Source organism: Lithobates pipiens, unplaced genomic scaffold (assembly GCF_037356315.1).
Source record: "Lithobates pipiens isolate NorthernLeopardFrog02 unplaced genomic scaffold, aLitPip1_a1.2 Scaffold_18, whole genome shotgun sequence".
Lineage (NCBI taxonomy): Eukaryota > Metazoa > Chordata > Amphibia > Anura > Ranidae > Lithobates > Lithobates pipiens.
Window position 1 is genome coordinate 178,253,251 of NW_027507758.1, and position 15,627 is coordinate 178,268,877.

General features: G+C 41.6%; 1 protein-coding gene across 4 annotated transcripts in view; it reads left to right on the forward strand.

The window, feature by feature from the left end:
* LTBP1 (latent transforming growth factor beta binding protein 1) overlaps positions 1 to 15,627 on the forward strand; it is a 466,869-nt gene that overhangs the window by 147,539 nt on the left and 303,703 nt on the right. For all 4 annotated transcript variants that reach the window (XM_077486428.1, XM_077486427.1, XM_077486431.1 and 1 more), the window contains exon 4: positions 13,660 to 13,838. In XM_077486428.1, coding sequence (XP_077342554.1) covers positions 13,660 to 13,838 — 179 coding nt within the window. The remainder of the gene's footprint in view (positions 1 to 13,659; positions 13,839 to 15,627) is intronic.

Consider the following 15,627-nt stretch of genomic DNA (forward strand, 5'->3'; position numbering starts at 1 on the left):
TGGCTCTATTTTCTACTTTCCTCATAATATTTTAGAGCAATTAATGGCAGCCATAAACTAGTGGTATTTTAAGGCACAATAACATGTGATACAAATTTTATATACAAAATATTTTGCAAAAATCAATAATATAATTTTCATGTAATGAATTCTGCTAATATGTACAATAGAACATTTACTAACTAACAGTATTTAAAATATATGTTTTAAAACCATGATAAAATAATGCACAGCATTGAAAAGTATTGCATCTCTTCTGTTTTAGTCAGTTACTGCTGCCCTCTCCTATTGTGGCCTCCACTGGACTGCCTCATCCAGACCTAGTGGGGGAAAATAAATGGAGTTGCATTCCTTCTATCCACACTGAGCACCTTTTAAGTCCTTCCTACCCCTCCTTCTCTATCCCTCTCCTCTTTTCAGATACACTGTATTCATCTGTTTTCTCCAATTTCTCTGAGCATTACAGTGTACTATTGGCCTCCTCCATTATCATGCTGTTTTGATGACTTCTCTGCCTGGTTACCCTTCTTTTTCTGCTCTGAAATACCCACTATCATTTGTGGTGACTTTACCATCCCTGTTAACCTAAGGCAGAACTTCTCTGCAACTGAGCACTATAAACCAAAAACGCTATTTAATGGATTTTTAATATTCAAAGAAAATTCACCCATACATCCATGTCTTCATGCTTTATTTTGCTGAGAAATCACTGTGAAAAACACCCCCTAGCATTTCTGGCCACGGCTACCTGAAGTAAGGACAGATGATTCATGTAGCATTTACTTCCTGGAATCCATCTGACCTTACCTTAGGCATGCAGACAGGAGGGTGTGCTTAGCTGGGAAAGCTCCTCTTCCTCTCCTAAAGACTCATGGGATGTAGGACATTATTTGCCTAGGCATGGAAACCAGGAAGCAACTGACAAAATGTAAAAAAAAAAAAAAAAAGTTTAAAACAAGTTAAAGTGGTGTTACACACACACACACACACACACACACAAAAAAAAGATTATAATACCTAAAAAAAACAAAAAAAAACCATTTGAGCAACTGTGGCGTAAAACTAAATCCCTGCAGGACTATACAAATCTGCTCTCCTAAAATACAATTCCTGCCTCCATGCTACCAGATAATCCAACTTTGTCACCCTTATGCCGCGTACACACGATCAAACAATCGGGTGGAAAAGTCCGGCAAACTGAAGTCCGCCGGACATTCCCCCCGTGTGTAGCCTCCGGCATACTTTTTTGACCCGAAAGTACGGCGGACTTAGAAAGTAGTTTTGCACTCCAATCTTCCCGCCGGACTCGCATTTCGGCGGACAATCTGGCCGTGCGTATGCAAGTCCGCCGTACTTTTGAAATGAACGCCCCCGGATACCGGCCCTCCACCCTATGTGAATGAGTATGGGGTACAATGTACTCCTACCCATTCACCTGTAAAATAAAGTACAAAAAAAACACAACACACAAGATAAAATAGTTTATTGCACAGCTCCGGGGGTCTTCCGTCTTCGGGGGTCTTCTCGCCGGACTCCTCCGCTATCTTCTTCTAGCTCTTTTGCTAGCGGAGGAGCCCGGCATTCTTCTTCGTCGCTGCGGCCTCTTCTTCCGGGGTCTTGTCCCCCTCTTCGGTTCTTCTGCCGAGTCACTGCGCCTTTTTATAGCTCCTTTACAGGCGGTGACCCGGTCTTCTGTCGCCGCCGCCATCACCGCCGCCTTCCATTCTTCTTCTCCTTCTTCTCCTGGAGATGGTGACTCGAAGCTCTCTCCGGCCGTGATGCCAGGGACACGCTGAGCGGCGACTTATATAGGGACAAGGGGCGGGTCATTGGTTGATGTCACATGGGCTGATGTCACATGGTGACCCCGCCCCCTTACAATGTCACAGTCCCGGAGGAAGCTGGGACTGTCGTCATGTGACATCAACCCATGTGACATCAACCCATGTGACATCAACCCATGTGACATCAACCGATGACCCCGCCCATTGTCCCTATATAAGTCGCCGCGCAGCGCATCCATGGCATTGCGGCCGGAGAGAGCTTCGAGTCAACATCTCCAGGAGAAGAAGGAGAAGAAGAAGAACGGAAGGCGGCGGCGGTGACAGAAGACTGGGCCACCGCCTGTAAAAGAGCTATAAAAAGGCGCAGTGGCCCGGCAGAAGAACCAACGAGGGGGACAAGACCCACGAAGTCGGAAGAAGAGGCCGCGGCGACGAAGAAGAATGCCGGGCTCCTCCGCTAGCAAAAGAGCTAGAAGATGATAGCGGAGGAGTCCGGCGAGAAGACCCCCGAAGACGGAAGACCCCCGGAGCTGTGCAATAAACTATTTTATCTTGTGTGTTGTGTTTTTTTTGTACTTTATTTTACAGGTGAATGGGCAAGGGTACATTGTACCCCATACTCAGTCACATAGGGTGGGGGGACCGGTATCCGGGGGCCCCCTTATTAAAGGGGGCTCCCGGATTCCGATAAGCCCCTCGCCCGCAGACCCTGACAACCAACGGCCAGGGTTGTCGGGAAGAGGCCCTTGTCCTCATCAACATGGGGACAAGGTGCTTTGGGGTGGGGGGCTGCATGGCCTGGTACGGCTCAGGAGGCGGGGGGCGCTCGCTCGCCCCTCCTTTCCTGGCCGGCCGGGTAGCGTGCTCGGACAAGGGTCTGTTGTGGACTTGGGGGGGGACCCCCACGCCGTTTTTTTTCGGCGTTGGGGTTCCCCTTTAAGTCCATACCAGGTGGCGGGGCCAGCGGCATCTCCCTCGCGGGCCCCGCCTACCTGGAGACGCGCTCAAAATGAGCGGACTTTCCCCCTGCCTGTGTGGGCGAGCCCGTTCATTTCAAAAGTAGGGCGTATAGTACGGCGGACTTGGTACGCCGTATTAGTCCGCTGAAAAAGTGCCGTGTGTGTGCAAGTAGCCCGTTCGGAAAGTCCGACGGACAGTCTGGCGGGAAGTCCGCCAGACTAAGTCCGTCGGATAGTCGGCTACGCGTGTACGCGGCATTATTAATACCTTGTCATCCAGTCCTCATTGATTCTTTTATTTTTTCTCTCTACTTAGTCTCCCACTACTACCACCCACTAACTCACTCACTGCCCAAGAGATTGCCAATCACTATAAGATTGATGCAATTTGCAAGGACATCTCCCCTGTACAGATATCTTGCCCACTTAACATACCAGCACATTCAGCACTTTCCTCTTTTGACTCGACTAGAGGTTACCAAACTTTTCTCAGATGCCCACTTACCTATTTGTCCCCTGGCTCCTATTCCCTTCTATCATATGGTCTCTTACTCACATCTTCAAACTCCTTCTCTACTTGCACCTAACCCTCCCCTCCCCTCTAAAGCATATACAGATCACCCACACACTTAAAAAGCCCTCACTGGATCCCACCAACCAAAGCAACTTCAGACTTATCTGCTTGCTCCCATTCACCTCTACTTTTAGAAAACGTAGTCAACAACCGTCTGAGCTACTACCTCACTGAAAACAACCTTCTTGATCCCTTACAGTCTGGCTTTCACTCTAAGCATGCCACAGAAAATGCCCTACTGAAACTCACAAATTAATTACTAACTGCTAAAACCAACAGCCACTAACTACTCCATAATCTTATTACTAGACCTTTCTGCAGCCTTTGATACTGTTGACCACCTGCTCCTCCTTAATATACTCCACTCTCTTGGTCTCCAGGATTCTGCTATTTCCTGGTTCTCCTCCTATCTATCACAGCATTCCTTCAATGTTACCTACAACTTCTACAAGATTTTATTCTCTGTCTACAACTCCTCTCTTGGTCACTTGATAACCTTCCACAATTTCCATTACCATCGCTACGCAAATGACACCCAAATCTATCTCTCTACTCCTCACCTCACTCCTTCAGCCTCCTCTCGCATTACTAAGTTACTAACTGACATATTAACATGGATGTCACACTACTTTCTCAAATTAAATCTTTCTAAAACCAAGATTGTAATATCCCCCCAATAGTTGTCAAAATCTTGTAGATTTCACCTCTGTAACACCTCTAATATTTGCCCCTTTTCAACGCATGATACCACCAAACTACTTGTTATCTCTCATCTTGACTATTGCAACTTCGTTCACATAGGCCTACCTCTGCATTACGTAGACTATCCCCTCTTCAGTTTATCATCTATTCTTCTGCCAGACTCCTCAGCCTTGCCAATCGCTTAGTGCCTGCCACCCCTTTCTGCCAATCCCTTCACTGGTTTCTGACTGCCCAGCGAATTAAGTTAAAAATACTAACAACAACATACAAAGCCATTCACAACTCTGCCCTGAGGTATATCACCAACCTTGTCTCCAGTTGTCATCCAAACCATCATCTCCGCTCCTGCCAAGACCTACTGCTCTCTACCTCTCTTGCCTCCTCCTTTCATGCTTGATTCCAGGACTTCTCCATAGCCCCCCATCCTCTGGAACTCTCTACCTCAATCTGGCTATCTCCTATTCCAGACACTTTTAGGCAATCCCTGAAAACACATCTCTTCAGGGAAGTCTATCCTGTCTTAAGCTAGCAACTGAACTTTTAATTCTTCCATCAGCTCACCCCCCACAGTTATTACCTTTTGTACCACTTGCCCTACACTACTAGATTGTTGCATAATATGTTGGTGCTATAAAAAATTATATCCTGACTAATAATAATATTAATAATTGTGTCTTAAACAAAATGTAATGCTAAGACTCCTCTCCATGTAAGCTACAGTGCAAAGAATGCATCCCTTTCTGGGTCAGATCTTTTACAGCTTCTATGTATGTAAGAATATCTAAGCCTGTCACATATGTCTCTCATTATTTCCTTGAAATATGTTAGGAGATTGGGTGTGTGTGTGTGTGTGTGTGTGTGTGTATGTGTAAGACAGTACTGGAATGTAGGCATCATTGTAGTCAAAGCCATTCTTGTATGTGTTTTACTACCATCTAAATCACCATGAAACTGAAGGATTCTCTACCAGATGTGTTAATCTCTTTCATTGCTGTGAGCCTGCAATAAATTATTGTAAAGTAACCCTTTCTGCAAAATTCACTGCTGGGAATTGAATTACAGTTGCGTTTAAAACTGCATTTAAGCCATTCAAAAAATGGTAGAATCTTAAAGTAAAGGAGGCTTCCAGTGGGTGGTCCATTTTTGACTACCAAGCTACATCCTGAACTAAATCTCTCAGTCTAAAAAACCTGGTGGTCATCATCTAGAAACTCTTTAAGAAACAAAGCAGAACATTGCATACAACTGGCTACTATACTACATAAAAATCGAGGAGATTCTGGGCTGCCAGCTGTGTAAGACATAAATTGGTTCCTTGTATATTTAGCAAAAGATTTACACACAATAGTTACGAAGATCTGCTATGGAATGTGGAACACATTTATTATTTGACTAAAATAATTTGAGATTTTGTAGTATGATGTGGTTTTTAAATTCTAACACATAAGTATATTACATTATAGGGATAAGCTTTGAGTTTGAGTCAACCATGAGTTGCAGTTTGCTGAATGAACTAAATGGCCAGATTTAGCTAGTTCACCTGACCAAACCTCCAGATGCTGCAACCAAAAGTAATTAATTTAGTGGAAGTATAACTATCACCAGTTAATGACAGCTTCATGTTCGCCAGAATTTACATCGCTGGACGATATGATTAAAGTTGGATTTAAATTGAGGAATAATGTTTATTTTAAATTTTTTTGTGTATATACTGACTATTTAAAAAAAAAATTGTGAATGGGTAACAATGGTACTATATGATCCTAACAAGTCCTCCTCCACAGACACCCACATCCCCAAGAATGCCCATGTCCCCATCAACAAGCTGGAAAAGTGGCCGTTAAACATGATTCTATGCTGTTGCCTGTTTTTTTTTTTTTTTTACGTGGAGCTCCCCTTAAAATCTATAACTGACTGAAGGGACTTTTGTTTTGATTTTGAGATTCAATGCGATTTTATTTTTGTTTTTTTGAGGGAGGTCCCCTTCAAAATTAAAAGGGTCTTGTTTAGAATAAATGTGTACTGTGCCACATACCGATAAGTTTCTGGTATGGATTTTGAAGGTGGGGTCAACTGGATAGAGGCCTGGTATTGATATTGAGGGGCATCCCATATCGTTTTTTATAAACAGAAGAAGTCTGGCCAGGAACTGTTATTTATCTGCATTTGTTTGTTTTTTATATACTGTATCACTTTTACAGGAGTACATTGCACAGGTGTGTAATGTAAATTCACATGCAGGTTTTAGACATCTCCTGGGCATGTTATTTAAGCCTTTTGCTGCCAGAGCCATGTTTGCATTTCAATCCTGAAGACTAGTTAAAATCACCAAACATTATACAATTTCTGAAAGCAGAGACCCTGGAAAATAAAATGGTAGTTCCAATTTTTGTGTCACGACATTTGTGCAACATTTTATCAAACGCAGAATTTTTGTAAAAATACATTAAAGTTAATTTTAGGGCACAAAAACTTACCCAATTACCCAAATTACCCAATTTGTTGGTAAATTATAAAAGACAAGGTTGCACCGAGTAAATAGATACAAACATGTCAAGCTTTAAATTTGCATGCCCCTGCAAAACAGCAACTTCAATACCCTATGTCATGCTTCATTAGCTTCTTCCCTGGTTGCAAGGCAAGGGCCAGGTAAAGTATCACTGGAAACAGGATGTGATGTTTTACATGTCACTTCCCGGTTCATACTGGCTAGGGGAGATCAGCAGATGCACGTCTCCCTTTCCTCCACCCGGCGACACTTGTCAATGTTGGTCCCAGGTTCACAGGTGGGACAGGAAGCATGGTAAGAGGGTGGGGGCTCGCACTAGAGTGGAGGCACAGGTCAGGGGTCACACAAAGCAATTGGATGGCTGTATTTTCCTAAAAAAGTTGACAGGTGGCTTTTGGAATGTGCAAACACTTTGGTCACTGCAGCCGACAGGAGGGTGTGTAAAACCACCAACAACTACTGTCATAAGCCTTACCAGTGGCAGTTAAGGGGTTGAGGAAATTATGTATTTTTAATGTTGCCCTTTAATCCACAATAAAAGACCCACTCCTTACGGGTATTTTTTCTTCTTGCATTTATACATATCCTCCATGGTAGTGTCCAGATACCCATGCCTTTTTCTTCCAAAAGCTTGCAAGCTGGTCTTGAGAAAAGCCAGAAAAACATTGCAAGATTTAGCTTGCATAGACTTCAATAGGGTTTGAATGCTTTGCTTGGGGATTACAAATTTTTCAAGTGTTCGGCGAAAGTCCAGCAAGCCAAACTTTGCTTGGTTAGTTCACCACTATTGGATTACTTATTTTAGAGCACTTTTGTATCTTGGTTATATAAATTAACCCTGGTTTAGTAAAATTGTTCACATTATTGATGGGGAATGAATAAACGTTATCAGTGGAATTCATAAAGAATGTCTAAGAAACTCTAGAATTCTGTCATACTTCAATGTGAGAAATGTGCAGGTTACAGATCAATGTACCTGTTGTAGATATACCTGTTGTTGCGTCCATATGTACACTCTGGCCTCAGTGCAACACCACCACACTGTCTGCAAAGTTTTGTATTTTGTGGGGCAGAGCCTGATGGAGAATCACAGTCACTGGTTTTCCACCAGGGAATAGCTATGCATATGTCCAAATCAGAACTGGATTTACTTTCTCAATGGTCCTATGCACTCCTCCTCTATAAGACAACACCTATCTCTGCTCTACAGTTGCAACCCTACAACTTGTGCAGGAACAGAAGGTTTCAAGAAGAATAGACTAATTAGATCACAATAATGCTATATGTATTGCAAACAAGGAGCTGCACACCTATGTCAGATAAGCATATTCCAGCATGAAGAAGAAAGTGGAAAAACCACACAGGAGACAGAATGGGACAGAACAGGGCAGAAACGTTGTATTCAGCAGATGATGTACAGACATACAACAGATAAAAAGGGGAAAGGCAAGAGAAGTATCTGCAAGAAGAAATGCATTCAGTTAGAGAAAGTATAGCGCATGCCTGCAGCTAGATCTCCACAATAAAAAAAAAAAACAAAGCAGACAAAAAACATTATATAAAAAAACAGCTGGTCCAAAAGATCCATGCACCCACTCTTTAGGTACCACCACTGCGCCACACAGCAGAAGCTGCTACTTTAAATAAAATGATATATATACAAGTATTTTCAATAATATGGTTCTGTTTACTTTAACCTATATTGTAAATACTTTCATAACTAACATTATATAGCACAAGAACAATCTAACTGCTGAGTCATTTTGTTTAGTTTCAACAGATTACATATGTGTCCTCAAATGATTCATTCATATTTTTTGTAGCTCTATCGCATTGAACAACCCAGATAGCATGGATAACTCGACACAAATTTGTGGCAGTGTTGTATTGTAAAGCCTCGTACACACAATCAGATTTTCGGAACTACCATTCCTCCATTTTTTGTTGCATGCTAGTCTCATGTCGTAAGGGAAGAGATTACTCACTATACGAAAATTCTCGTATATGACAGAATACAACTTCAGAAGTGATGTTATATGTTGAATAGTTTTGTCTGTATTCTTTTGTTTCTGAGCATGCGTAGTCTTGCTCTAACCATTTTTTTTTTCGTGCATAAACCGCACTAATTAAATGAAAATCAGACGTTGAGTTCACGTACGATAAAAATTTTATAGTCTGCACATCTGGCTTTTGTCTGACGAAAAAACAGAATCAGCTGTCAAAAGCACCATACGAACGATCCGAAAATCAGCAGATCGTTTGGATGAAATTTTACTTTCGATTTTCGTATCGTGTATGGGCCTTAAGTCTGTTAACTTCTGCACATTTTCACTCGGAAATTGTGCACTTGAAGCACAAGTTCTGCTTGACACTTTTCCAAATCTGTAGCAAATTTGCATGGCGATTCTCCAGCAACAGCAAAGTTGTAGTGATGAGTCTACAGCAAGAGCTCGGAAAGTCTACAGCATGAAAATTCAGCCAGAACTTGCAGAAGACTTGTAGAATGTATGCAAAGAAAGTTGATTTTAGGGTAATGCAATGTGGACTTTCTGCAATTGTGCAACAAACTTATGAAGCCTGGCAAGTCTAGCCATAGCTTAGCAAGCCATTTTCAAACTTGCAGCACAATTCCTTGCTATCTGGTAATAGCTTTCCATCCTGGATAGTGTGGATTGTCTGGCAAGGGCTCCAGGTACTCGTAATTGTCAAAAGTGAACATTTTATGATTAATAAACGAACAATCAGAATTTGATTTCCGTATAGATCTTTAAACAGAATTCTTCAACTGCTATCAGTTTATTAACTGTTCTTATGAAAGGATAATGTTAGATACTGTAGGTTTATAGTTCTAAAGGGGTCAGGGGGCCACAATGCAACTCATGATCTTGTAGTTGGGAACTTCAGACCCAATGGATTTTCGTGTTTTGAACATGATTTTAAAATCTTAATTTGGTATCATTAAGGTTATGCTTTTCATTGGTCAAATGTTACACATATGAATAAGAGATAAGAAAAGTAACAGACTGGAATGTTAGTAGGCTGCCAGTGTCTCCTTAACATTATTTTTGATAGAGACAACATTATTAGTGCTATTTCATCTTTATGCATGCATTGGCATGGGGATTATGTTAGTGAAGATTGCTTAGGCATCTGTTTATGCAGCTCCCACACTAGTTTCAGTGTGGTAATTAACAAGCCATGAGGCTATTTTCTGTTAAGTTCTGCATATTGCACTTTTAAAGTGAAATACCAAATAACGGTTTACTGGTTTCTTTTAAAAACACTTTTTTAAAGAAAGGCATGCTTTTTACACAACAGTTTTATAGTGCATGCGCCTTCCAAGTTTGCTGCATATATTGATCTATGAAAATAGGAAAAACTCCTTAGCCCCTGGAGCACCTTTCTAGGACTTAACTATTATTTTTTCTTATTTAATCTTCTTTTTTGCATATTAAAGAAAACCTTTCTTAAATTAAATATATAGTCAGCCTCATAATTTCCATCTGAAATTATTTTGCTGCTATATAAATCCACTAGTTTCAGTAGTTTCTTGTTTATACACACAGAAGAAATATGACTTTTTTGTAAATCTACCAGTTTTATAGTATAGTCTGCAGTATCAATGCATTGTTCTTGTGTTGTACATTGATCCCTCTTGATAAAAATTCTCAAATTTAACAGCTCAAAATAACTAACTTCTGAACAGATTAAAATATCTGCGTTCACCAAAGAATTCTAAGCACAAATAACCTTACGAATTAATCCAGAAAATATATAGGGGGTTATTTACGAAAGACAAATCCACTTTGCACTGCAAGTGCACTTGGAAGTGCAGTCGTTCTAAATCTAAGGTGTAGATCTGAAATGAGTGGAAGCTCTGCTGATTTTATCATCCACTCATGTGCAAGCTAAAATGCTGTTTTTTATTTTCCTTGCATGTCCCCCTCGGATCTACAGCGACTTTACTTCCAAGTGCACTTGCAGTGCAAACTGGATTTGCCTTTAGTAAATAACCCCCATCATGTTTAGGGGTTTAAAGCGGAGTTCCAAGGACAATTGTAATTTTTTTCTTTTTTAAACAATTCTTCAGTTTATATAATTTCAATGTAACACTCACTTTTTTTATCAAGTATATCCTCCGGTGTCCTTTTTCGTATGAAAAACCGTTTTAAAAGTTCTTACTGCTTGTGGGCATGTGAAGCCCATAAGCATACAGTTCCTGGATATGTTGATGCTGAGCTACCAGCATGCACCGCGTGTTCCCACTCATGCTCAGTATGTACACGTTGCCATCATAACTGGCATCGTCGACAGAAGTGCCCACACCATTGTGATGGCAAGAAAGAGAATTGTGCCACTTAAGGGTTTCGTAGCTCTCGCGAGAATGAGTGGTGGCCATCCGCACTGACTCCTGGGAATAAGGACACATAGCTCCCAGGAGACAGGGCGCCGCCGGATATGGCTGCCATAACCGCGGGTGGCAGAGACAGGAAAGGCCACTGAAAAACCTAACAAGGTAACCCTTTAGGAGAAAAAAATAATAATTTTCCATTTTAGAACGATGGAACTGTGTAAATGCTGTAAATGTAAAGCAGTAAAATCAGGTCGAACTCTGCTTTAAGTGTGATTGCATGTTAAAAAAAAAGTAGATTTTTGCATGTGTGTTTAAAACACCGCTCAAGCAGCGAAAAAGGTTAAAAACCCTTGCTATGCTCTTTGCTGTTCCATCTAGCAATGCCAGTATAGACTGGTAAAGCTCTTTTTGCACTCTCTCTCCTCATGCAGCTCTCTATTAATGTCTAGATCAGCCTTTCTCAACCAGGATTCCTCTAGTGCAGTGGTTCTCAACCTTAGACCTCAAGTACCCCCGACAGGCCATGTCGACACCTCCATTTCAGCTCGCATATAGCACTGCGAATTGACAGATTGGACATGAATCGGATTGCATATGTGTGAACAGAAATGCAATCTGATTCTGGTCGGACCTGAAAAAAAGGTCCTGTGTGTGTTTGCAACGAATGTGGTGCAATATCAACCATACTATCTGTATGGCTGACATCGCACCCGCACAGGCATCGCATGTAATGTGAACAGCAGTGAGCTGCACATTACATGCGATGTCTGGCATCGCAATAGTGGGAACCGGGGCTAAATCAGAGTCAGTGGCTTGGTATTTTGGACAGCTGTTTTATCTAAGATAAATACCCAAAACATGGCCTTTTGGGGGTACTTGACGACTGAGGTTGAGAACCACTGCTCTAGCGCATGGGTGCTCAACCTGTGGCCCTCCAGCCGTTGCAAAACTACAAGTCCATTCATGCCTCTGCCTTTGGGAGTCACAAATTCGCAGTGCCTCATGGGACTTGTAGTTCTGCAACAGCTGGTGGGGCCACAGGTTGGGCACCCATGCTCTAGCGGTTTCTAGGGGTTCCTTGAGCAATATGCAAAATATGCCTCTCAGATTAATTCCAAGTGACAACAATGAACCTTTAAGTTATCTGTAAGTGGGGATTCTTCCAAAAAAAATCCCACAAAGGTAAGGAGAATTGTTCCAGTGATCATAACACTAACGTACTGTAAAACTGTAGGTATAGTAATAATTAGTAGGGGTTCCTTCAGACTAGAATGTTATTTTATGGGTTCCTCCATGTTAAAAGGTTGATGAAGGCTGGTCTAGATAGCAGCTGTGAAACTCTGATCAAAAAAGCTAGTAGCAGTTAGTCATATTCAATTGGAATTTAAATGTCCTGATCACCAATGCCATTAAGAATGAACGTGAAGGTTAATCCAAATTTTTGAGATGCCACCAGAATAGGAACAAAGGGGACATCTTCCTAAGGAACATTTGTTCCTGTGACAGCTGTCTAAGAACGCATTTCCTTCACTTTAAAAGGAATTCATGTCACTACCTGTTGAGTCTACAGAACAGTAACTGGAGGGAAATCTTCCTAATGAGACACAGATGGGAAAAAAAAAAAGACATGAGTTGTTCTTCCTCTCCCCTACTCTATCCAAAATAAAAAAAAAGTGTTGGCTTTAGATACACTTTAAATATAATTGCTTGTGATGTTGGGACAAAGGATGAGAGGTCACTGGGCATTATCTATCAAATAAACAAGTAGGGGGAGAGAGAGCTCTGCTGTCTAAGTGTAGTAGTATTTTTATTGATTTTCCTAACATCGCTACACTTATGCCGCGTACACACGAGCAGACTTTTCAACGGACTAGGTCCGACGGTCTTTCCGACTGACTTTCGACAAAGTTCCGATGGACTTTCCGAATGAATGGACTTGGCCACACACAATCACACCAAAGTCCATTGGATTTGAACGTGATGACGTACGACTGCACTAGAATAAGGAAGTTCACAGCCAATAGCCAATAGCTGCCCTAGTGTCGGTTTTCATCCGTCGGACTGAACGGATTTCTCTGTATGAACTGGGTCCAGTGGAGTTCCTGCGAAAAAATTTGAAACACGTTCTATTTCTAAAGTCCGTCAGATTTGTGGACAGCAAAGGTCCGATGGAGCCCACACATGATCGACTTGTCCGACGGATTCGCTCTGTCGAACCTTTGCTGTCGAAAAGTCCGGTCATGTGTATGTAGCATTAGACACTGGTGCTCTCTCTACCTTTCTCTATTTCTGTTTTTACTTGCTTGCTTGCTTTCTTGCTTTTGGTAGGAAAACTCCAGAACTCGCTTAAAGGAGAAACCTCTGACGGTACCTCTCGGTACTGCTGACACTGTAACAGTGTATTCCCTCTATAATGGATTCATTATATTACATGGACTTTGTTTTCATGAACATTGCCTTGAGATTTACTAGTAATCACCCCTTGTCCTTTTACCACTGAGGGTTGTATACTGGTCTTGCTCCTTTTGCGCTGGCTTTCAAGTATATCCCTTTTTGGGGCCATAATTCTTTTCATTACCTAAATGTTGTTAGCACTTAAAGCTTCAAATCTGATACACTGGCGGTATAAAGGGTACAGCCATCCTTAGTAGCAAAGAAAGATCAGAGTTCAACAGACAAGGAAATATTATTATTTTATTAGAAGTAATACTATTTTTTTTCAAACTGTTTAGTTTTATCATATTATTGTAATATAACACCATTTTTGTATTACACAGGATGATACCTCCACAGCCCCGAACCATGAACCTCCAACATGGGCATACTCAGCAATTCCAGATTAAGCCAAAGTATTTCTCCAGCTCTAAGAAAATACTTCTTGGTGAGCAATCCACTGAAGGGTCTCTCCCACTCAGGACCGCTGCTCTGGATCAATTGTCATCACAGTTCAGTCATTGTGAGTATCTTAGTTTTCAAATTATTATTATTATTTTTTTTTGTTATTATTTCTGAACTAGACAGACAGTTCACAGAGAATATTATGCGGGTTTATGTTCCTTAAAGTAAAAGGTGCTTACTGTATAATACTTGGAGCATCTTATCAAAGCATTTAATTACCTGGGATGAACTATAAACATCTCTGTGATGAGAAATGTTCATGGTAAGTGGATGATATCAATACATGGGTGAAAGCTGAGTTGCCAAGATAATTGGCTTTAAGGTTCATATAAATGTCTAATGAGTATTGCCTAAAGGATCGTACACACGATCTGACTTTTTGACAACAAACATGCAAATTAGCTGTTTTGGAGCAACATCCGACCGTTTGTACGCTCCATCGGACAAACCTTTTGGGTTTTCATCTGACTTTTGTTGGCTGTGCGAATGGACAAACTTTTTGCCAACATAAATCCGATGGAGCAAAGTCCGATCGTGTGTACGCAAAACCATCGGACTTTTGTACACAGTACAAACAGGCATGCTCAGAACCAATGCAAAAGATCAGACAAAAATACAGAAGTTGATCAAAGGTGGCGCTGGAGTGACTTTGAAGTGTCGTCAGTACGTTGAAATGTCACTACTTTTGTGTTTGTTGCCTAAAAAGTCAGATCGTGTGTATGCAATACAAAATTACAGCCAACGCCTTTTGTACAAAAGTCCACGGGAAAGTTTGTACAAAGTCCAATCGTGTGTATGAGGCTTTATAGTCAGTGTAATTCTACTTAAAGTGTAACTTAAGGCCCGTACACACAATCAGACTTTTTGACAACAAACATGCAAATTAGCTGTTTTAAGGCAACATCAAACCATGTGTACGCTCCATCGGACAACATTTTCCGGTTTTCATTGGACTTTTGTTGGCTGTGCGAACGGACAAACTTTTTGACTACATAGGAGTAAAGTCTGATCGTGTGTACACAAAACCATCTTTTGTACAAAGTACAAACACGCATGCTCCGAACCACTGCAAAAGATCAGACAACAATACAGAAGCTGACCAAAGGGTGGCGCTGGAGTAATTGAATGTCCTCTTTTGAGGTGTTGTCAGTACGTTGAAACGTCACTACGTTCGTGTTTGTTGCTTAAAAAGTCTGATTGTGTATATGCAACACAAATTTATGGCCAACGCCCTTTGTACTAAAGTCCACAGGAAAGTTTGTACAAAGTCCGATCGTGTGTATGAAGCTTAAAAGGCATAACTTTTTTTTAATTTTGGAGTGGAGAAAGATTAGAACATCTGTTTGGTTCATATTGCTGTCTGTGTCCCCTGTTAGAGAGATTCTTCATTTCTATTCATCCTATTTACCATTATCATTGAAAGTAAAAGAAAATACTGGAGCATGTGGAGATTGTGACATCAGTGCCTTTCCTCCCCACCTCCTACAGTCACCGAACCCTTTCTGAATGATCAACCCCCTGTGGTTATAACGCAGCAGGACAGTCACTCAACATGAGTTCCAGAAGACTGCACCTATCAGTGTAGTAGAGTGATATGCTATTCAACCATATTGTCAGAATCCACTCAGATTCCTGATCGGCAGCTGGCTCAGCCTCTCAGCACTCCACTGAGAGCTGGAGCCAGCTGCTCCTGCTCCCTCCCCTGCCCAGTGCTCCAGTGAACAATGCAGGGGCAGAGCGGAGAGCAGTGACTGACACTGCGATCGCTCAGTTCTCAGGCTTAGAGCTGACAGGGGACAGCTGCAGCATCAGACCAGTGCTGCAGCATGAAGGTGAGTATATAGGTT